The 23,273-nt window shown below is 36.6% G+C and overlaps 1 protein-coding gene across 1 annotated transcript in view; it reads right to left on the bottom strand.

Moving 5' to 3' along the window:
- LOC135202124 (uncharacterized) overlaps positions 1-23,273 on the bottom strand; it is a 29,208-nt gene that overhangs the window by 5,820 nt on the left and 115 nt on the right. The window contains 8 exon segments of the mRNA XM_064231374.1: positions 1,073-1,167; positions 1,665-1,806; positions 3,350-3,523; positions 4,277-4,398; positions 7,452-7,593; positions 8,152-8,389; positions 10,644-10,750; positions 23,245-23,273. The exon segment at positions 23,245-23,273 is cut by the window's right edge and continues 115 nt beyond it. Coding sequence (XP_064087444.1) covers positions 1,073-1,167; positions 1,665-1,806; positions 3,350-3,523; positions 4,277-4,398; positions 7,452-7,593; positions 8,152-8,389; positions 10,644-10,750; positions 23,245-23,273 — 1,049 coding nt within the window.

The following is a 23,273-nucleotide window of genomic DNA, read 5'->3' as shown; positions in this document are numbered from 1 at the left end:
TAGTTACTGCACATTGGATGAACCCTCTGCTGGAAACTCTGAAAACATTAGCCACTTCATACACCTGCATAGAAACCCCATCAACAGCACATCAAACTCCAACACACATTAGGCCATTCTCGCATACACTCTTCCTTTTGAATGCATTTTTAATGCCTTATTTTTTAGCCCTTCCTAGTCTTCCAATTACCCTTCGTCCATATAGTTCTGAACTGTGAACTCCTGCCACAAACTTATCCTATTCAGTTTTCCTTTTATCTTATATAATGTAAACAATTCATTTCTTCAGTTTCCATCTTTTTCTCTTCATGTGTATTCAATATCCACGCTTTACTGTCACTCAGGAGAGTACTCTCAACAATTTCTTCATACATTCCAACCTTAGCTTCTATTGACACTCCAAGTTTCCTTTCAGTCTTTTATGTTTACGCTGCTACCTTCCTTGCTTCATTGGTCTGCGACTTCCTTCTTGTCACATCTTACCATCATCTGAAGTGACCGACACGAATCTACTACTTCCATTCTTTCACCATCCTTGTCAACATTAATTTTTCCCAAGTCTTGACTCATTCTCAACTTCCTCATCTTACAAACACTGTCGAGATATGGCTTTTGTCTCTGCTGTTTCTTTGGATTGCCTTTAATAATTACTGTACCGTCCGCAAACATCTGCCATTCCCCCTCCATGCATTACGGGTTGCTCTATGTGCAAGAATCCGTGCTGGTTTATAGGCCAGCTTAATCAAAAACAACCTCCATGCACGATCCGTTTATCCGGCAACTTAACACGTACATCTACTGTTCTTTCAATGACTTCTTGCATCACTTCATCCATACAGACATTAAACAGCACATTACAACATTCATATTTGTGTAATTATGCCACTGTTTACCTGTTAGCACATAAGCGTAAGCATAAAGTACAAAAACATTGTTTTCCTTACTAACATTTCCGAGAATTATTTTGAACATTTTTGCAAATCACATGTTCATTTTGAATTTTAAAAATTCATAATTTACGTTAGTCTGAACTAGACTTCAAAAACGCGAGGTAACTGTCTGACTTCCTTACCTTTGGGCACTCGGGTATTGGGGCAGTCACAAGGTATCTGGGTGACTCGTACCTTCCACGCTCGACGTGTATCAAACGTGACGATCTCAGCATCCCTGGAATTAAATAAGTCTTATTCTCGACTTATTTTAGCTTCAAGTCAAACGTTTTAGTTATTTTCTTTAATGACACTTTGTAAAGAAGTACTACATAAGAATGAAATTAGGCGATCAAAGGTTGAAGTATTTGTTATGATATAAAGCGGAGGGGAAGAATATATATAAAACAGTAATTCACAAGCTCTTCAATATAAAAATTAGTGATTATTATATTATTTGTTGTCCTTTACCTAAACATTCAATACATTGACATTTTGAATGCATTTCAATTTAGTGTTTCAAGAAGTATGATTCTATTCAATTAAGATTATTCAATTATGAAAAGATGGCGGGGCCTCGAACGAAATCTGTAATAAGATTTCGACATGAGATGAGATGGTAAAATCGAGGGTAAGCAGGAAAAAAAACTATGAATTCTTAATAATTTCGTAGTTAGATACCGGTTTTTACACAAAATCTAACAATTCTATGTCTTTCGGAAAAATTCAACTTACTTGTAGTTGTAGAGAGCAACTGTGACATCACCGTGTGTTGTGGTGTCCACTTCATTAACGAAGGAAGTCGTACCAACAGCAGTAGTACCACCACCACCACCACCACTCCGCCGCCATTGGGTGGGGTCGTCCCGGTTGCAATCTGAACAGAGATGAAAGGATTCAGTATCCAAAGGATTTCTGTCGTAATTCAATGAAGGCGCAGATGACTTATGTCAAAAATGATAAAACTAAATCAGCTAATACTGGACCTCATCCAGCGACGATGGACATTGTCATGACGTCGCCAGTTTTCCTAACTCAATTAAATGATGGACATTACAGAAAACGTTTGCCGTAAAATGTCTTTTAACATCCTGAATGTCACACGGTAATTAAGTGAGAAAATGGTCGCGTTCTCATTTTTTTAAATTACATTTTCCCTTTTTTCCTTTAGAGGGTCGGTGTGGCTCTTAACCTTTTGGTCTTCAGCAAATTTTGAGACGACGTTACTAGCCACACCCCCATTTCCGCATTGGTAACGGCCTACCTAAGTTCGCAAGCCACCATGTTGGTTTAATGGCTTGCTAAGCAACCTGCACCTTTGGTAGGAACGATATCCTCCACACATATCAGACACAGGGATGATTTCATTCAGATTAAGGGTGTTGGATGACTTTTCGGGATCACATCTTTATTTACTAATGTCCCTCTTGGTTACGTGATAAGTTTGATAATGTACCCAAGTTTATGCCCACTTCCCCCACTGAAGTGTTTCTTAACCTCATTAAACTGTGCGTAGAGTCTACTATTTTCACTGTCAATGGTGATGCCTATGAACAAAGATCTGGCGTAGCAATGGATAGGGGGGCCCCTCGTGGGGGAGACTATGAAAAGGAATCAGAGAGTAAATTAAATTTTTTGGATGTCCTGGTGTTTCACAATCCTAACACAAAGACGTTTGAATTCTCGGTTTACCGAATTTTGCAGATTGTATGTTCATTTTTATTCCTATTAATAGCATTCAGATAAGAAAAATATTGTTATCAACATGGCTGTCAGCGTCTTAAAGTTTGTGAGCCACTATATCATTATTTCCGGTCACAATATAGTGATGCATTTTAGATAATTCAGTGCTGCGGTCAAAAGATGCGCAATGGTATTTAACAGAACGGGTGAAAGACCCACCGCCTAGTCTAGAAATCGAACGCTTGCGTTTTTGCTGGTAAGAATAGCACAGCCCCTAATCCCACCATGGTTAATGCTATTGTTTTGGCTGTTGTTCTTACCGTTTCATATATGTTAAGTATATTTTAATTTAACCAGACCACTGAGCTGCTTGACAGCTCTCCTAGGGCTGGCGTAAAGGATTAGATATGTTTACGTGGCTAGGAACCAAATGGTTACCTAGCAACGGGACCTACAGCTTACTGTGGGATCCGAACCACATTATTTCGAGAAATTAATTCCTAATCACCAGAAACCAATTCCTCTGATTCCATGTTGGCAGAGCGGGGAATCGAACTCCGGACCACCGACTCTGTAAGCGAGCACGTAAATCACTCGTCCAACGAGGAACTTACCGTTTCAGAAATAACAAAATTATTTCATTCTAAAGGTACAGTTCTTCTGCTCACCTGCCTAAGGTAAGATCCTCCAGGGTACGCCATCATCTCCTGGTAGGAAGTGGCGCCGAAGTCATCCACATTCAACGCCCTCCGCGCCCTCCGCGCTCCGCGCGTGAGGATTCAAGTTGGCTGACCCCGTGTCGGGCAGGACGTTGGTTCCGTAGATGTCGTAGCAGTGGTACAGGTAGTATTCTATGTCACTCAAGAGGAATGTCAGGTCAGTCTTACTTCGGCCTTGAACGTTGACGTACACTGAAAGAGTATGTTACACTTTATGACTGTTACACGAAGAGGGAGAATGTTACACTTTATGATTGTAGTACACGTAGAGGGAGTACGTTAACATTTTATGACTGTTACACGAAGAGGGAGTATGTTACACTTTATGACTGTACACAAAGAGGGAGAAAGTGAGCCCAAAACATATTTGAACTTTGTATCAAGTCTTGTATGAAATAAGTAAAACACAATTCTCTTTATACCAGCTTCATTCTGGTAGACGTTGAACGTAATAACAGACACCACTCAAGACTAATGACAGGATTTTCATGATCCTCGCCTCTTGTTGGTTATTTTTGAAAGGCTTAAGAGTCCAAATTAAATCAATTATTTTTATTTACTTTATCTGAAAACGCAAAGAATTTCCATTATGCTCACCTTGGAAAAATCCATCATAAAAATATTGCATATATATATATATATATATATATATATATATATATATATATTATATATTATATATATATATATATATATATATATATAATATATTATATTAAAGAAATCAATACGTTCCCGTTAAGAACATCGCTCTCATTACAGTGTAATAGCACTGCTTATGAAAAATTTAATCTGTAATACGATCACAACCAATAAATAGACGTTTTCAGTCAATTAAAACGTCATAGATAGTATACACAACACTGAACATTTCATTTTTCTATATACATTCCTAATAGAACTTTAGTGACTAAGGCCGACAGGAAGACTTTTGGGAACACTAACTGTGCGATCCATTATTGACGCCGCAGAGGGTTGGCAAAGGAGTGACGCTCTCTGCATAGAAACGATCGTACTTGCAGGACCCCCAGTACGGAGGCTGGAGCTGGAAGTCGTCGAAGTCCAGTCTGGAAAGGGGAGAAAAATAGACATCTGTCTACAAATTGATGTCAGTTAGGACACAGACGACATTGTTGTCCCTTGATCCAAAATCCTCTCTTTCTTCATCTTACTTTCCACCCTCTTCTCCTAACACTTGAGTCATAGTGCAAATGCGAGGTTTTCCTCGTGTTACACCTTTCAAACCTTTTACTGTCAATTTCCATTTCAGCGCTAAATGACCTCATAAGTCCTAGTGCTTGGCCTTCGGCCTCAATTCAATATTCAACTCAACTCAAAATGTTCTCTGACGGAGCTAAATATACTTCTCGATTTAGGCAACTGGGTTTGAAAAGGTTAAGCGTATCTTATGTTTTGCCAGACCGCTGAGCTGATTAACAGGTCTCCTAGGGCTGGCCCGAAGAGATCAGGCATTTTTACGTGGCTAGGAACCATTTAGTTAATTAGCAACGGGACCTACATCTTATTAAGGGATCCGAACCATATCGAAAAATGAATATCTATCACCAGAAATAAATTCCTCTGATTCCTTGCTGGCAGAGCTGGGGATCGAACGACTGAGTTTGAAACTAGTGCATGAAATCTTAATTGAAAGTTTAGCTGAGTTATCCCCAAAATTAAAGAGACCCTCAGAACCTAAGGCCGAGATATTTCCCATAATACCTTAAAGTTCTTCGGCACTTCAGAAGTAATTCTGAATCACTTAAAATGTCAGCACGAAGTCTGAGACTTGACACTACGATTTTGGTGTAGTTAAGCATAAAATTAACATCTTGCACGCACCGAAACGTGCATGTTTCTTCAATAAATTTCAATCTTTCTTTCAATAAATTTCAATCTTTCTGATGCGACAGTATAATTTTTCTAAGTAGAGTTGGCGGCATGTGCCATACTAGGGTTATTAAAAGGGTTCAGACCTTATGGTGAATCTGAACTTGTAATGTCATCCAGTTACTGTACTTAAACAAATTAAACGGGGCGTTTTATCGCTGCATCAAGGCAGAATTACATACGAATTGGTCTTGAGGTCTTAGGCATGCAAGACTCAAAATTGGAAAAGATTTTTGCTGCGGTAGTGCTTAAAGTAAATTGGCTTCTGGGCATTATAAGATAAAAAAAAAGCAAGAAGAACAAAATGGAAAGATTTTTAATGTTACATCTGTTAAAGGAACGTCCTAAATTTAGTCTGCAAAAGATATTACAGTGTCCTCTCTCTCTCTCTCTCTCTCTCTCTCTCTCTCTCTCTCTCTCTCTATATATATATATATATATATATATATATATATATATTATATATATATATATATATATATATATATATATATAGAGAGAGAGAGAGAGAGAGAGAGAGAGAGAGAGAGAGAGAGAGAGAGAGAGAGAGAGAGGAAAGAATTTTCTTTTTAACCCAACCAGCGGCCGGGCCACTTAGCGAGACAAATAAGGATCGCTTGATGACCTAGAAGTAGTGATGGTTTCAAAAGCGAAACATAACTGAAGCTATATCAAAAGATAAAAGATTAGACGTGCGAGGAAAGACGGCGGAGCCTCTCGCGGATGTTAAAGGGGAAACTTGGCAGCATCAGGATTGGGATTATAACTGATGGTCACGAGATCGGTTCGGTCGGTATACAGTAATGATTCTAATAGATTTTACCGTTTCCTACTAACCAGAGAAATATAACATTAAAGTATAAATAACTTAATATTAAATTATTAATATCACTGCATGTGCATTATACCATCCTCAACCTACCTACATCTGTCAACGTTCTGTGAAACATATGCCCTATATCTTACCTTACATTATTTAGTGTCCTCATTCCAGACAGATAGATAAAGACAGAATAGTAGGACTCCTTTGGATAGTTTGTACAGTCTGCGACTAAAATTGCCCAGTGGCTTAAAGCTGGTCCATGTGCACGGAAAACATTTCACCAGCCAAAAATAGTTGTTTGGTCAAAATGATGAAACTCGATATATTTCTCCAGTGCGTGTTTTTTGAGAGAGAATTTGCATTTTTTTTTTTAGTAATTTGGCAGATTGATTTTGGACTGTATTTGATTTAACACTACATATCTACAATTAGAATTTCTCAGTTGTTTTTGTTTAGTAACTATTCTTTCTCTTTTTTTTTATTTTCTTTATACAAAATTTAGCCGATTGATTTTGCACTGTATTTGGTTTAACACTACAAATCTACAATTAGAGTTTCTAAGTTTCTAACACTAAACGGACATATTCAACGTTTAAGAGAATCCTGTAGTTGGATAAATTAGTTTGCGATGAACAATTTGGTTACCATGATAAGTCGCTCAGGAGCCTATAGAAATGAAATGGAAGCGTAAACATAAATTAATCCATAAACATAAAACCCTTTCAATTTAGCGCTGCATAATTAATGAGGCAAAATGTACTATGATCCCTGCGTTTACGAGTGACAAGCTTAATGGGGCTTTTGGGAGCAAAAGCCAGAGGGAATATGTGCGCGCGTGCGCGCTTGTTTTGATTCGTTAAGTTCATATCCGAGTGGGAAATAAGCGTTGAAACTTTGGTTTTCTGAGATACTTATACATATGCAGGTAAATAAGGTGAAAGTGACTTGTAGAATTATATATATATATCAATTCGAGGGAAGCTACAGTTGTTGATAGATACTAGGTTCCAGCATCAGTCTCTAGCTGCTACTGGAATCTTAAACGAAATGTCATCTAATACACCACTGGGACAGAGAACAAAATATATTTGCACAGAATAACTATGACTATATTCTTGAACAGAGGATTATTTCCGACGTACATTTACAATCTTTTGAATATAATCTCATTATGTTTCCCACACCCAAATTACTCTGAGTCCTCTTTTGAACTAAAGTAACCTAACCTAACCTAACCTAGGGGCATGGCAAAAAAAAGAAAGAAAGAAAAAAAACCGGAGCTGGTGCAAAAGGCAATGTTTGACGTTATAGGAGGATTTGTTTCTTGTTTACGACGTAGTTTTCCAAGGAAGGTTTCTGGGACATGGAAATCAGGGAGAAGTTGGCTGGCCATTCCGTGTACAGTACCTGAGCTGACAAATGGGGGAGTCGCATCCGTGGTCGATGGTGACAGAACACTCCAGGGAGTCGTTTCCTACGGGCTCCGGGTAAGACGGGGAGATGAAGGTGAACTCCAGGGCGTTGGTCTTCGTCCCACAGGATAAGGATTCTGCGGGAGTGAAGGATGATTACTCTCATTAGGTTTATTACTCAAAATGTTTAAACATAAGCGTGGGACATTCCTGAACAGGTCGATACATCGGAGAAAATGAAAATGGGAAATTCGTTTAATGTATAACTGAAAGGATTAATAAAAACAAGACGCTGCTTTTTCATTCATTGATATTTACATAACTACACCGATGGCTCGAGTTGCTCATTCCAGGGTGTATAATTCTAAGAAGATTATCACCAGATTAATAAGAAGGAAACCATGGAGGAAATAACTCGGTAATCAAACAAGATATTCGAAAATTTATATCAGGCTATACGTAAGTGTAATTTTCTTTCAAGAACTGGTCTAACTTCTATTAATTTATGTCACGGCAAAAACTGCTAATACTTCAATATGTCATTATAACCATTACATATTCTGGAGATCACACATAAAGAACATATTAAACTTACGACATGAAAATATGAAAAGAATATTACAAACAAATCAAAGATATGATTAAACAGAAACCAAAGAAGCGATAAAACGGAATCTGAGAGGCAAACCACTTACCCTCTTCAATGTGGTACGTAGCGTTGAACCCCCTGCAAGATCCCTGGGCATTCGAGGCGAAGGTCAACACGAGGGTATCGCCCTCCGAAGTAATGATTCTGGGTTTGAGGGATCCGCAGAACCTCTGCTCTTCGGCCCTCTCGCTCGCCAGGATGCTGACGTAATCGCCCGAACACCCGTCTGATCCCGTGACGTCGAAGTCCCAAAATTTTATGGCCACCTTCTCCCCGTGGGGAGCCTGAGGGTAGAGAGTAAGGAGCGTCCGTAGGGGGTAGTGCCGTCAGTGCACCTCATGCACTGTAGGTATTACTTAGGGTTAATTGATGCGTCCCTTTGGCTCCCTAGCTACAACGCCTTTCGTTCCTGTTGCTGTACATCCTTTCATATTCTCTTTCTTCCATCTTACCTTCCAATTTCTCCTAACAATTGATTCATGTTGCAACTGCGAGGTTTTCCACCTGCTACGCCTTTCAAACCTTTGACTGACAATTTCCGTTTCAGTGCTGAATGATCTCATCGGTCCCAGTGCTTGGCCTTTGGCCTAAATTCTATATTCAATTCAATCCGTAAGTATAGGAAGAGGAACCGATTTGAACTGAGCAAAGGTCGTATATACTTTCAAAAATCTCAAGCTGGATTATATCATCTTCAGTCTTTAAGACACAAAGGTCATTATAAGAAGCAAGGGTAATAAAATGCTCAAAAGTCTTGCTCTTCATTCATAATAATAGGAATTCTTTTCTACGTTTTAAGATTTTATCTATGTCTGCTTCATGCACATGGAATAGAACAGAATATAAAAATTAGGGTAAAGGCCAAGTGCTGGAACCTACGAAGTCATTCAGCGCTGAAAGGGAAATTGACAGTCAGTCAGAAGGTTTGAAAGGCGTAACAGGAGGAAAACATCGCAGTTGCACTAAGAAACAATTTTTAAAGAGGGTGGAAAGTCAGATGGAAGAAAGAGAATATGAACGGAGATGCAGTAAAAGGAATGAGAGAGGTTGCAGTAGGGGCCGAAAGGACGCTGCAAAGACCCTTAAGCAATGCCTACCCCCGTACGAGGTTCATGAACATGTTTCTGATTATCTAAAAGAAAAACCATTAAAACTTATTGTGTGTGTGTGTTTACATAGATTATCTATTATTTAAAAAAAAAAAGCTGTAGAGAGTTCAGAATGATAGTTAAATGTTTGTTTAGGAATCGTGGTAATATAAGCTACAGAAATTAAAGAGCACGAAGAACAATAGAAATCAAGTTGGAAAAACGTAAATATAAAAAAAGTGAAAGAAGAAGAAATACTAAAATGATGACAGTAAAGAGAACACAATTGCAAACATAAAATAAAAAAAAATCAAGTAAAGAGAAATGACCCAAAAAGAAACATATAGAAATGAACGCACGAATATAAAATCCCTGGAGGCAAAGAGAGAAAAAAGGGGGAAAAAAAAAGACGGGAAAACAAACGCGACTTCCCCAGCCTTCAAAAAGGCCTGAGCGAAAATCCGCATAAAAGATGCACAACAACTTTTTATTCTGTATTCTCATAATGATAAAAAGAAGAAGAAGAAGACGACTCCGGGGAGAATCTCTTCCGACGCCGGGAGATCAAGAGATGGCCGAGATGAGGAAGCTGATGGGATGGGAGGAAAAAAAAAAAAAAAAGGGAAAAAAACATTAAACAAGACTCTCGGCCTCTTTTTCTTGGAAGGTTTAAGGGTGGGGGGATGGGGGGTGGGGGGAAAGGGGGGAGGCGAGGGCTTCGCGAGCTAGGGGGGGGTGGATGGGGGGGATAATGAAATATAATTATGTTATGAATATATGGAATATATATATATATATATATATATATATATATATATCATATATACTATATATATATATATATATATATATATATATATATATAATATATATATATATATATATATATATATATATATATATAATTAAATATAGCTCACTAGGAACCATGCTGCTATTTTCGATGAGTTGTCCAAACGTGAATTGTTCGTTTCCTAACTTGTTAAAGGGAAACAACCCAATCCCAATTGTGGGTTTTCAGTACTAATCTGAATCTTTATTTCCTTTTACTCTTCCTTATTCTTTTTGTCTTATTCAGACATAGCACAGAAAAGCACGATACTCGATATGTAAAAGGTATTTACGAATCATACTTTACTGCTAGTGCTATGTGGAGAGGGTTCTCGCCAAAATGGGAGAGAGAAACCCGCAGAGTGTTTTTAATGTGTGGTGGCTCCCATATTTGTTTTCTCGACAATAATAAAGATTTATGAGTAGATAAACGGAATTTTACGCATATCTAATTTTTCGGGAAACTTAAATTTCAATACTAAATTAATGAAGAGAATTAAACAAAGTAGAATGCCCCACAATTTAAATAAAGACAACAACACCGAAGATTCCACCTGCAGTTATGAGCTAAAGGTTAAATAACACTCAATCCTTGAATGACCAGATTACAACCGCTTACCTTGATACGCCAGGTGCAAGACGCATCTTCCGGATAATGATCCGGATACCCAGGGGATGCCAAACGCCCAGAGGGGTGAAGGGTTGTGTCCACGACGCCACCACAATCTGCGGGAGGGAGAGGCCAAAGGGAACAATCTTAGGAAAGATAGGCTCAAGACATCAGCTAAGTGGATGGTTCCACATCTGAACTTTATGTGGAGTCATCTGTCTGAGTCAGCTTTAATATATAAAGCTTTCCCAAGTAAACTGCGTCGTTCTCAGATTTTGGACCTCATGAAAAGAGCAAAATAAATAAGTAAATATAGCAAACCAAATACCAAATTTCAAATTTTAAATAACATTAAGGTGGAACTAAACAAATATATTTTGTACGCGAGTCAACCACATTAGTAATTCTGTTCAAATATCAATCACTTTGTTTCTTACATTATATAGCTTAGCTGGGTTACATATCAATACAAAATTTAGACTATTCACAATTAGCCTAAACAAGAAATCAAATAATGTTGGCAATAAAGACAAACACCGGCGGGCCGGGGGGTTGGGGGGGGGGGGGGGACGACTGTCAGTAAGTTGGAGTTGTGGGACAACAAGCTGAAGAGATCCAAAAACTAAACGACTAGTAGTACAAAGATCTCCGGACGAACTGGGAGAAAACCCCATGCTTCACTAAAAGGTATCAGAGAGGTTGGACAGCAAGATGGAAGACAGGAAACAGGAATGGAGGTAAATAAAAGGGTGAAAAGAGGGTGCGGCCAGGTGAGAGCAAACACCCTTTAACAATGCCTACAGTGCACGGCATGAGGTGCACTGACGGCAATAACTCCCACGGTATTACAAAGTCATGAGAAAAGTAATGTTATAGAAATGTATATTCTTCCCACCAGTAAATGTTTTAAGCTATATACGTTGTTTCTAACACTATGAGGTCATAAATTCCGCCAGAATGAAGTAATAAAGATATTTAAAATTATGTGCAGATGAATTTAGTGCTCATTTATTCACAATAAATTACAGTTTCTTACATTGTGTTGTCATCGTAAACCCAAGTAAAGTCGAGCGGGAAAAAAGTCTATTATATATTTTTCAATAGGAAAAATACTCAAATGCATGAAATTCGGGTCAACAAAACTAATATTCACGATATATCTTATTTAAATTTACAAGCAAGCATTTTGAATCATTTACAACGATCGATATGAAATTTGGCAGCTAGATTTTTTTTTTGGGGGGCGGGGGGATGGGGGGGTGACCCAACGAGTAACCTGACCACAAACTAAGGCAAATAAAACGTGCTCCAAATCCCCCCTCGGCAACACTACAGTTTCTGCAATTCATCTTGGTAAATTCGCCGCGCCTGACACAAGAGTTGCTCCTTTAGATTTATAGGCTCCCAAAGAAATTCGCTATTGCGACACACAACAAACGAGAAGGAAGGATAAATTGAAATTATTCACGTTAAATAAAATGGAAGACCTAAGCTAAGTTACGAGTGTAAAATGTGGAATGCAGGTAATAGGACGGTATCTACATTGCAAAAATTATAAATTCAAGATGTCATCAGACAATGTTGGGAACATAGCTTCAAAAAAACATTGACAACAGTTCATTGCAAAAAAAAATGGAAAACAAAACATTATGAGAAATAGGAATACATAGATAGAATATAGAATTTAGGCCAAAGTTCAAGCACTGGGACCTATGAGGACATTCAGCTCTGAAATGGAAATTAACAGTAAAAAGGTCTCAAAGGTGTAACAGGAGGAAAACCTCGCAAATACACTGAAACAATTGGTAGGAGAGGGTGGAAAGTAAGATGGAAGAAAGACAATACGAACGGAGGTACAGTAAAAGTAATGAAAGGGGTTGCAGCTAGGGGCCCAAGAGACATTACAAAGAATCTTAACCAATGCCTACAGTGCATCGCATGAGGTGCATTGACGGTGCTACCTTCCTAGAGAGGAGAAAGATTGATATCACATATATTATTTCAAACGAAATTGCCCAAATTGCTCAAAAATATTAAATATGGTAAAGTAAAAGTTAACGGAATACACACATAGCACATCTGCATGCAGGAAAGCAGGTTTGGTAATAGATTTAGACACGATGCAAGATTGAGAAATAACTGACAGTTATCTTTGTTTTTATTATCCAAGTTGCTGGGCATTACTCTTTAGCGACCTTAAAGAAACAACAATTTAAATTGCATTAAATATTAGTTTTACTAAAATACGACTCCCAGTTCACAGAATATGAGAACCTCCATCAAATTGATTTGTAATACTGCCTTTTACTCTCTCTCTGACATTGCTAAATTCCTCCTCTCTCTCTCTCTCTCTCTCTCTCTCTCTCTCTCTCTCTCTCTCTCTCTCTCTCTCCTCTCTCTCTTCATCCTGTAAAGGTATGAGCAATTCGTCGTGCTTCTCTAAGTCCGACGTAGTTGATGCTACAAAATAAGCAAGAATTTAAATCTTTTCCAGCTTTAGCTGGCCTTATGCCAGCACGGGCTCTCTGGTTCTAGGGCATCCCGTCACAGAATTTACACGAGACTGACCCTATCCCGATTACCCAAGCACAAGCGCAAGCACTCGTCTGCAAGTCTCAGAGGAGCAAGCACTCGGCCATCTCAAAGTGTCCACTTCATAGCAGTGCATGAAGTGGCATTCTATCTGTGTGAATGGAAATGGGCCCCGAACACGTGGGGTATGTAGTGGTATCGTCATGGTGCTTCGTTCTGTCAATGGTCTGTGATCTCTGTTTAGATTGACTTTCATCTTAACAATGGTTTCGTTCATAGAGATGGTTATCTTATGAATGGTTAGTAATTTCTGTTCCAAGTGATGTTCACCTTAACAAGGGTTCGTGATTTAGCCTTAACTTATCTTCATGTAAACAAATTATCTAATGAAATTAACCAAATTATAAACTATTTACAATGAAATTAATTAGTATTAGAATAGGGTTACTTGACGATAGATAGTCAGCCCTTGAGAATTGTAAAAATAAAATAAAATAAAATAAAATTAAATTAAAGTTACAATCTTGAATATTCAGTTCAGAATTTCAGAGACTATCATACCACAAGTTTTCTGATTGGAACTGCTGTATAGTGTAATAAATAAGCCTATACAAAAGTTCGTTCACTAACATTTCAATAAGAAAAGTGCTGGGTAACCCATACTAATACAAACTGCTTCCAATGGGCAAAAATTCAAGAACCAGGAATGAGGTAGCATAATCATAGCATTACACGCACACAAATAATTGTGTAAATATATATACATACATATTATATATAATATATATATATATGTATATATATATATATATATATATATATATATATATATATATATCATATATATCTATATATATATATATATATAATAATATATATATATAGACGTCACCAGCGGATGGTTCACTAAATTGCTGATAATAAATAATGACACCCTATACCTACTAATAACGAGACCACCTGATCGCAACGAAAACTCGCCGACATAATTACGATAATCCGATAATCATTGCAGAAGTTACGAGTTCCGCGTTGCCAATGACTTCCTATAAGTATCTAGTGGATAGTTCGCAGATGTTCGACAGTGAAGTAAATTGCGAGTTCAGCATTCACTGAAAGTAGTTATAGCGACAGTAGCAGCCAACACGTCTCGATTTCTTGGCGGGTGAAAAATGTACCGGACGTTAGATTACTTCAACAAATCAATTCATTCTTTCCAGATACTGTTGGTTTTCGTCTTTGAATAGAAAGCAATCATCCATTTTGCATCTTTCTGCATAGGTGTTTCATAAAAAAAAATAAGAAAAAAAACTGCACCAAATGTTGCATAAAATGCCTTTTTTTTCTTTCATAAAAAACTGTACCAAATGTTGCCTAAAAGACCTATTTTTCTTTTATAAAATAAACTGTAATAAATGTTGCCTAAAAGAATAATTTTTCTTTCATAAAAACTGCACCAAATGTTGCCTAAAAGACCTATTTTTCTGTTATAGAAAAACTGTACCAAATGTTCCCTAAGAGACTATTTTCTTTCATAAAAAATTGTACCAAATGTTGCCCAAAAGTCCTATTTTTCTTTCATAAAAACTGTGCCAAAATTTGTTTAAAAGGCGTAGTTTTATTTCACTAAAAAACTGTACCAAATGTTACCTAAAAGACCTATTTTTCTTTCATTAAAAAAAAAACAGTACCAAATGTTGCCTAAAAGACCTATTTTTCTTTCATAAAAAAAAAAACTTTACCAAATGTTGCCTAAAAGACCTACTCTTCTTTCATAAAATCCTGCACCAAATGTTGCCCTAAAGACCTATTTTTCTTTCATAAAAAACTGTACCAAATGTTGCCTAAAAGACCTATTTTTCTTTCATAAAAAACTGTATCAAATGTTGCCTAAAAGACCTATTTTTCTTTCATAAAAAACTGTATCAAATGTTGCCAAAAAACTAAAAGAACTATTTTTCTTCATAAAAAAACTGTAACAAATGTTGCCTAAAAGAACTATTTTACTTTCATAAAAAAACTGTACCAAAATGTTGCTAAAAGAACTTTTTTCTTTCATAAAAAAACTGTATCAAATGTTGCCTAAAAGACCTATTTTTCTTTCATAAAAAACTGTACCAAATGTTGCCTAAAAGACCTATTTTTCTTTCATAAAAAACTGTATCAAATGTTGCCTAAAAGACCTATTTTTCTTTCATAAAAAACTGTACCAAATGTTGCCTAAAAGACCTATTTTTCTTTCATAAAAAAAACCGTCCTCAAATGTTGCCTAAAAGAACCTATTTTTCTTTCATAAAAAACCTGTACCAAATGTTGCCTAAAAGAACCTATTTTTTTTATTTTTCTTTAAAAACTGTATCACAACTGTGGCCTAAAAGACCTATTTTCTTTCATAAAAAAAACTTGTTAAACCAAATGTTGGCCTAAAAGACCTATTTTTCTTTCATAAAAAACTGTAACAAATGTTGCCTAAAAGACCTATTTTCTTTTTCATAAAAAACACTGTAACAAATGTTGCCTAAAAGACCTATTTTCTTCATAAAAAACTGTAACAAATGTTGCCTAAAAAATACTAAAAATTTTTTTCTTTGAAAACCTATAATCATAAAAAAACTGTACCAAATGTTGCCTAAAAGACCTATTTTTCTTCATAAAAAGCTGTATCAAAATGTTCCTGCCTAAAAGACCTATTTTTCGTTTCATAAAAAAGCCTGTTTATCAAAATGGTTGCCCCTAAAAGAACCTATTTTTCTTTCATAAAAAAACTGTTAAATAACAAATGTTGCCCAAAAGACCTATTTTTCTGTTATAGAAAAACTGTACCAAATGTTCCCTAAGAGACTTATTTTTCTTTCATAAAAAACTGCACCAAATGTTGCTTAAAAGACCTATTTTTCTTTTTAAAAAAATGTACCAAATGTTGCTTAAAATACCTATTTTTATTTCATAAAAAAACTGTAACAAATGTTGCCTAAAAGACCTATTTTTCTTTAATAAAAAAAACTGTACCAAATATTGCCTAAAAGACCTATTTTTCTTTAATAAAAAAACTGTACCAAATATTGCCTAAAAGACCTACTTTTCTTTAATAAAAAAAACTGTACCAGATGTTGCCTAAATGACCTATTTTACTAGATGTTGCCTAAATGACCTATTTTACTATCATAAAAACCTGTACCAAATGTTGCCTAAAACACCTATTTTCCTTTCTATAGAACTTCTATATAAGGTTTTCCTCTCCTAATATTCTATTAAAGAATGGGCAGTTGTTTGGTATGTATATACCCTTTCTTTTCTTTTAAGATTTCATTATTTCTCTCCATTGTCCTGTAAAATAATTTATCACATGACGCATTTTCAATTTTGAATATGCTCCACCTTTACAATATTTTATATTGAAAACCCAAACACGAGAATATTTCCTGCTTTGTTTCAGCACATATAACTCTCTCTCTCTCTCTCTCTCTCTCTCTCTCTCTCTCTCTCTCTCTCTCTCTCTCTCCCCTTTCTAAGTTTTGAATATCAGCATCTAAAAAGTTGCATACCTGGTCACTTCTAATTCAAGATGTATTTATGATTGCAACAACGAACTAGTATTAACCTTTACTTCAATTTGACTGTAAAATCCCTAAATTTTTAATAATGAATTAAGATAAATCTGTCTTTTCGGTTTTTAAAAGAAAAAAAAATCTGAGGTTCGATATTCGTTACGTAAATCTAAAAAAAGCAAACGATAACTTTTGTGTACCTTCTTACCAGCATTCTCTAACATGCTTAAGTAAACAAGATCACTGCCGTTTTTAAATCCAAGTGAACGACCTTGTTTTAATCGCTGAAATATCACTGACCAGAATAACTTCCGCTAAAGCTTCAAGCATGATCCTGTAATAGATTCAAGGAAGAAGTCTCTTCCTTCCAAACCCCCAATCCCCACACTCCTACCCATGTGTGGTCTACGTCTTACGTTCCCCAAGCCTTCGTCTGCTTAAACCAACAGGAAAACTAGATTAGTTTTTCAAAGCTAATTACGAAAAAAGCTAATCTTTAAAATTGACTAGAAACCCTATGGCAATTAGAAACTATTCGACCCTTGAAACTGTAAAGAATAGCATAGCTAATTAGATTAACTCTTTTATCTTTGTGCGAATGTATAAACGAATAAAAAGAAAACAAATCTTTGGGAGTTTCTGGTTGATCAGAGGGGATTATTCTTCCTTTCAACGGGATTATAACAAAAACGTGCAATGTCTTATCAGCCAATCTTAACCTCGCTAGAATGACTCTCGTGTAGGATGTAACAAAGATCTTCTGTAAACTAGTATTTTTCATAGAAATTAAGCTTTTTCGAGTTCTAATCTTAATGAAACTCATTCGTGCGCAGTTTAACGTCAATATTAATGTATGGGCTTAGTGAAAAATAACTAAGAACAGTACCGAATGGCATTAGCGACTTTCCAAGACTAGGAGAATGCACATCGACAGCTCCCGCGTTCGTTAGATGTTTCGGGTCGTTCCCGCGGTACCGAGATGTTTTCAGGAACTGCCCAGCATTGTTTTCATTCTCTCTCATCTGAAGATGTCTTGATTGTCCCTCTACTGCTGGGATAAGCAACAGCAACAGCAACAGCAGCAGCAGCAGCATTTATAGCAATGATGTCCCCCCTTCAACGACGTGTGTATTGTGAAGGTGTGAAGGTTTCTCACCCCAGCGGTTGTTTGGCTCCTTCCCTCCTTCGCTGCTCTTAGCGGTTGTTTGTCTCACTCCCTCCCTCCCTTCCCCCCTCGCTGTTCTTAGGCTTGGGGGAGCGATATGTTGCAGCGTTAATGGCAACAGTTGATCCCCGCAGTGTCGTGGGCTGGAGAATCCATGCTAATCTAATGACCTCTCCCAAACTAATAAAGGTGAAATAAATTCCTCCGTAGTATCCAAAGAACTTTAAAACGTTCCTGAACTGGCTCTCTGCCTCCTATTTCTTTAGTTATATATATATATATAGTTCGGTGAACTGAAGAATATACATTGTCTCTGAGATGTGGTTAGATACTTTCTATGATCGTGTGAATGATTTCTTGTTCACATATTCCTTAATATCAATATATGCTTATCAGCATGGTTCTTTTTCTCTCTCTCTCTATCTCTTTCTCCCAATATCTATCTATCTATCTATCTATCTATCTATCTATCTATCTATCTATATATTATTTATTATATATATATATATACATATATATGATATTGAATCGATTGGTCACATTTTACAGTACAGTGTATAACCGTGTAACTTTTGAAGACACGTTGTCAATGCAAATCCTATGATCAAAATGGAAAAAATTGCTTCGAATTCCTCCATCCAAAGAGTGTGAAGAAATGGAGAAGTTAATTAGGCATTATGATTATACATGTACATACACACACGTGTATATATATACCGTACATCATGATTTCTTCATATTTATTTGAAAGTTGGATCGCAAGGCTTTGTAGTGACAAGCGTATCCAGAGAGCAAAGAATTTGAGAAGTTGAGAGGGCCTTGTGGCTATACAATTACAGATGCATCTGGTAAAAATGGACCAATAGATCCTATATATATATATATATATATATAATATATATATATATATATATATATATATATATATATATATATATATATATATATATATATATAAAGGTATAAGCCACGAAGGAAAATAAACAACGGAGGATCCGTTGTTTATTTCCCTCGTGGCTTATACCTTTATTTATTGATTTATCACGTTCCTAACTTTCGTGATTCAGTCAACTACATACATATATATATATATATATATATATATATATAATATATATATATATATATATATATATATATATATATATATATATATATATATATTATATATATATATATATATATATATATATATATATATATTACAGTCCACACCGCCATATCTGTATTACAGACTGGTCCCATCTCTGTAATCTACGCACACACAGACAGCTGGACAGGTAGATAGATAGGTGGAAAATCTGCAGGTACGTGTCCTGCATCTCTGGTGATGGTATTTGCATTCATGTCCGCAGTCAACAATCCAACAGGTTTCACGGGCCAAGCAAAGCAAGCAAGCAAACCAAAGTTACACCAGGTTATGTGAAATTCTCAGGATCTCATACAGTTCTGAGATTAACATGTAATCACTGAGTACCGTCATTCTATTACGTGCAAGTTAGACAGGAGCATATAATGAGAGAGAGAGAGAGAGAGAGAGAGAGAGAGAGAGAGAGAGAGAGAGAATTATGCTGGTCAAAACCAGAACACGACATTGGAGAGAGAAAGATAAAAAGAGAGAGAGGGAATGAAATTGTGCGATTAATCAAAAGAATACGACTTCAGAGAGAGAGAGAGAGAGAGAGAGAGAGAGAGAGAGAGCAGTAATTATACATAATTATAACAGGAACAAGATGATCAACGAGAGAGAGAGAGAGAGAGAGAGAGAGAGAGAGAGAGAGAGAGAGAGAGAGAGAGAGAGAGAGAGAGTTCCTACAAAGCTTTGCATGACGATTTCTTTATTGTCTCAGAAACTGTAATGAAATTTTGAAATAAGAGAAGACTGAGTGAACAGGTGAAGAGTTCAACACAGAATAACGCGTTGCTTTTGAAAATTAATTTCTAAAAGTACCTGGAAACGTTACGGGAATCTTACAGGGAAGTGAAGACAGATACCAGCTACTTATAATTACGAATTACTGAGGAAAAGTCTTATTCGTGACCACTTCCTCTTCAAGTCTTTTGCAAGTTTTTAAGCAATGATCTTTTGAAAAGGAGATTGCCAGAAGCCTCAGGTATTCATTCGTGGTCACCCATCCAATTACAGACCAGTTTCAAAGATTTTATATCACTGATAATGTACAAACAGGTATTCAAAATACAGAAATTGAAATTCCGTCCACTCTTCAGGAATAAAAGTTGCAGCTCATATAGAATAAAGGTTCACAGGCCGGTTTATTTACTACTTCCAATCAATTTTCTCGAGGAAACACGAAGCTTAGCATCAAGTGACTGACATTTACAAGAGAGGGGGGGCTAGGGAGAGGGGTAGGGAGGCGGGGGGCGGTCGTCCCTAGACTACTTATCCATTTACCCTGAAGAAACAAGGTCGCTCTTGAAATGCCCATTGGATTTCGGGCAAATCTGCGTCAATCTGAACCCTGGGAATTCTGCCCCTGAGAAAGTTACGCCCACGGAGGATCTATTCTTCCACCTCACAGCTATTAACGAGAGATTTAGGGGCATACGATAAAAAGACCACAAGATGCTTGCGTCTTACGTCGTGGCTTTTTTTAAAACCGGAGTCGCGTCTCTTGTAAAAAGCCTCCGGAGATCATGCGAGGCGATAAGGGCATTTCGTATCTTGCACCATCAGTGCGAACATTTCGTATCTTGTTCAATCAGATGTTTGGGGGATTGGGCGGTTCCGAGGCGAAATGGCAGGTGAGGAGATTAGGCGATAAAAATCGAGCAACTTGTGTAATCGCCTGTCGCCTTCTGACTCACTTCGGGTACGTCAAGACCGGAGTCATGACCTTGCACAGAGCGGCATCGATGAAACGATCGAATTCAGTTTTGGAGAGAAAATACATTATAATGACGAAGCTCACTTTGGAGAGAGTTACAGAGGGAAATTACTAAACAAAATTTCTTAAGTCGAAAAATGTATATTCACATCAGGCAAAAACTTTGTTTTACCTGTGATCTATCCTTGCAACCTGTACTATATAAACAAACCCAGCGACCTGAAAAGCTGGTTTTATTTGATTTTGAAACAGCTTTTTTCCCAACCTATTTCTGGAAAGAGTTACAGAAGGAAATAACAAAAAATTGTTTTCACTTACGTCGAAAAAAGTATATTCACACGAGGCAAAAACATAGTTTAACCTGCGAGCTATCCTTTCTACCTGTACTATATAAACAAACCCAGCGACCTGAAAAACTGGTTTAATTTGATCTTGAAACAGTTTATTTACAATCTATTTCTCGCCCAACAGGAACTTCGGGTCGATATGAAAGTTGTTTGGGTTTTCTGATGATACACATTACAAGACAAACAATGAGAAGATTGTAATGATTTTACGACAAGCAACGGACATATTTAAAGTCTCAATACAATCAACAAGCAAAGTGATGTGGTCAGACGGCGGAACCTTGCAATTAGCACCTTAGACAAAACCAAACTATTCTGTTATTTAATGAAATTGATAGAAATATTGCTTCAATAATGAAAACTGAGCGAAGACCAAAGAAAATCATTCCCCTCTGTAAATGAATGATCGCCAAGACAACATTGTTATTGGGTTCTTCCGCCCCTATACTTTCAGGGCTCTTGAAGGCTTTAATCTTTTTATCTTGTTTCTTTATTCTTTGTTCGAATTTTCGAACCATCTTCAAATTAAGATATATGTATCCGCTTGTGTCAGATACATATACATGTATTTATGATTATGAGGGCATGGACTGCAACGGTGGAAAGTTGATAAATATATTTCCGTTGCTATTTTGATTGGTAACATGAGTTCCAAATAGAATTCTCGATGTTATACGTTCACAAGTAACGCATAAAAATTGTATATCAAGAGCCATCAGGAAATACTGAAAAGCTTATACTGTACCTTGATGAGGTGTATCAAGAATACACGAAAGCGCTAGATACTGCTGCTTTTCATTATTTCCTACTGGCTCTTGATACACATGGTGTCCATAAAGTCCCAGTGCCATTACAAGTATTCATTGCTCAGAAACCATAAAACATACAGTAATGCAGTTTTTTGTAGCATGTTCCACATTTCCTCACGTTTACATTCAGAGCATTTTATTCTAAAAAAAACTGCAAACCTTTATGTTATTTGGTTTCTAAGCAATAATACTTGTAATGGCACTGGGACTTTATGGACACCCTGTAGAATTCGTGTGTTGCGTTACATGTTTACGTAAAACTTAAAACCCATAAATACAATTTACAATTATTAAACAACTCCCAATTATACTCTTTTGATTAAAAGATCGTAGCGACTGATATTCTGGCACGTGTAACAGTGGGAGCCATCAGAAGGGGCTGACCATCGTTTTCATCACGCCTTCTAGGATGAGGCCGCTGGCCCCCTAGTCCTTGTTGCGACCTAACAAAGTCGATCAACTGCCACGCATATAATTCACTGCTTTGGCCAGTAGAGGAATCATGGGATCAAAATGCGGGTGCAAAAAAGTAACACTTTTTGTCCGCGAATGAAACCCTGGCCTATTTGTTGGTGAAGCGAGTATCCTAAACACTAAGCCAAGACTTGTTCCTTAAGTAAACGAGCGATTAAAAACGACTAAAATGTTGCCAAATCATCATTATTATTATTGCATTTCTGGTGATTAGAAATTCCTTTCTCGATATAATGTGTTCGGATCCCACAATAAGCTGTAGGTCCCGTTGCTAAGTAACCAATTGGTTCCTAGCAACGTAAATAAAAATATAATCCCTCGGGCCAGCCCTAGGAGAGCTGTTAATCAGATCAGTGGTCTGGTTAAACTCAAATATATTAAACTTATTATTATTATTATCATTATTATTATTGAACTAAGAAACCTCTGTAACGAGGCTATAATATTGACAAGTAAAGCCACGGTAGTGTTAAAAAAACATATATAATTTTTTTCTGTACAAGCTTAAAAATGACTATAGACATTTTTAACCTTGTACAAAAAAATATATTTTTAACACCACTGTGGCTTTTAATTATTATTATTATTATTATTATTATTATTATTATTATTATTATTATTATTATTATTATTATTATTATTATTAGGAAGGTGAACCGTACTCATATGGAACAAGCCTACAGGGGCCACGGACTTAAAATTTAAGCTTCCAAAGAAAATGATGGTGTTCATTACGAAGAGGGAAGAGGCGTTAAAAGGAAATACAGAGAGAGAGAGAGAGAGAGAGAGAGAGAGAGAGAGAGAGAGAGAGAGAGAGAGAGATCACTTATCATAAAAGAAGAAACATTAAAATAAAATTACGCCACACGAAAAGTCCCCATAGACTTACTCTGGCCAAGGGCGCCTTGCACGAAGAGA

The sequence above is a fragment of the Macrobrachium nipponense genome, chromosome 30 (genome assembly GCF_015104395.2).
Source record: "Macrobrachium nipponense isolate FS-2020 chromosome 30, ASM1510439v2, whole genome shotgun sequence".
In the NCBI taxonomy this organism is placed as follows: Eukaryota; Metazoa; Arthropoda; class Malacostraca; order Decapoda; family Palaemonidae; genus Macrobrachium; species Macrobrachium nipponense.
The sequence above is the reverse complement of the archived record's forward strand: the minus strand, read 5'-3'. Positions and strand labels throughout refer to the sequence as shown.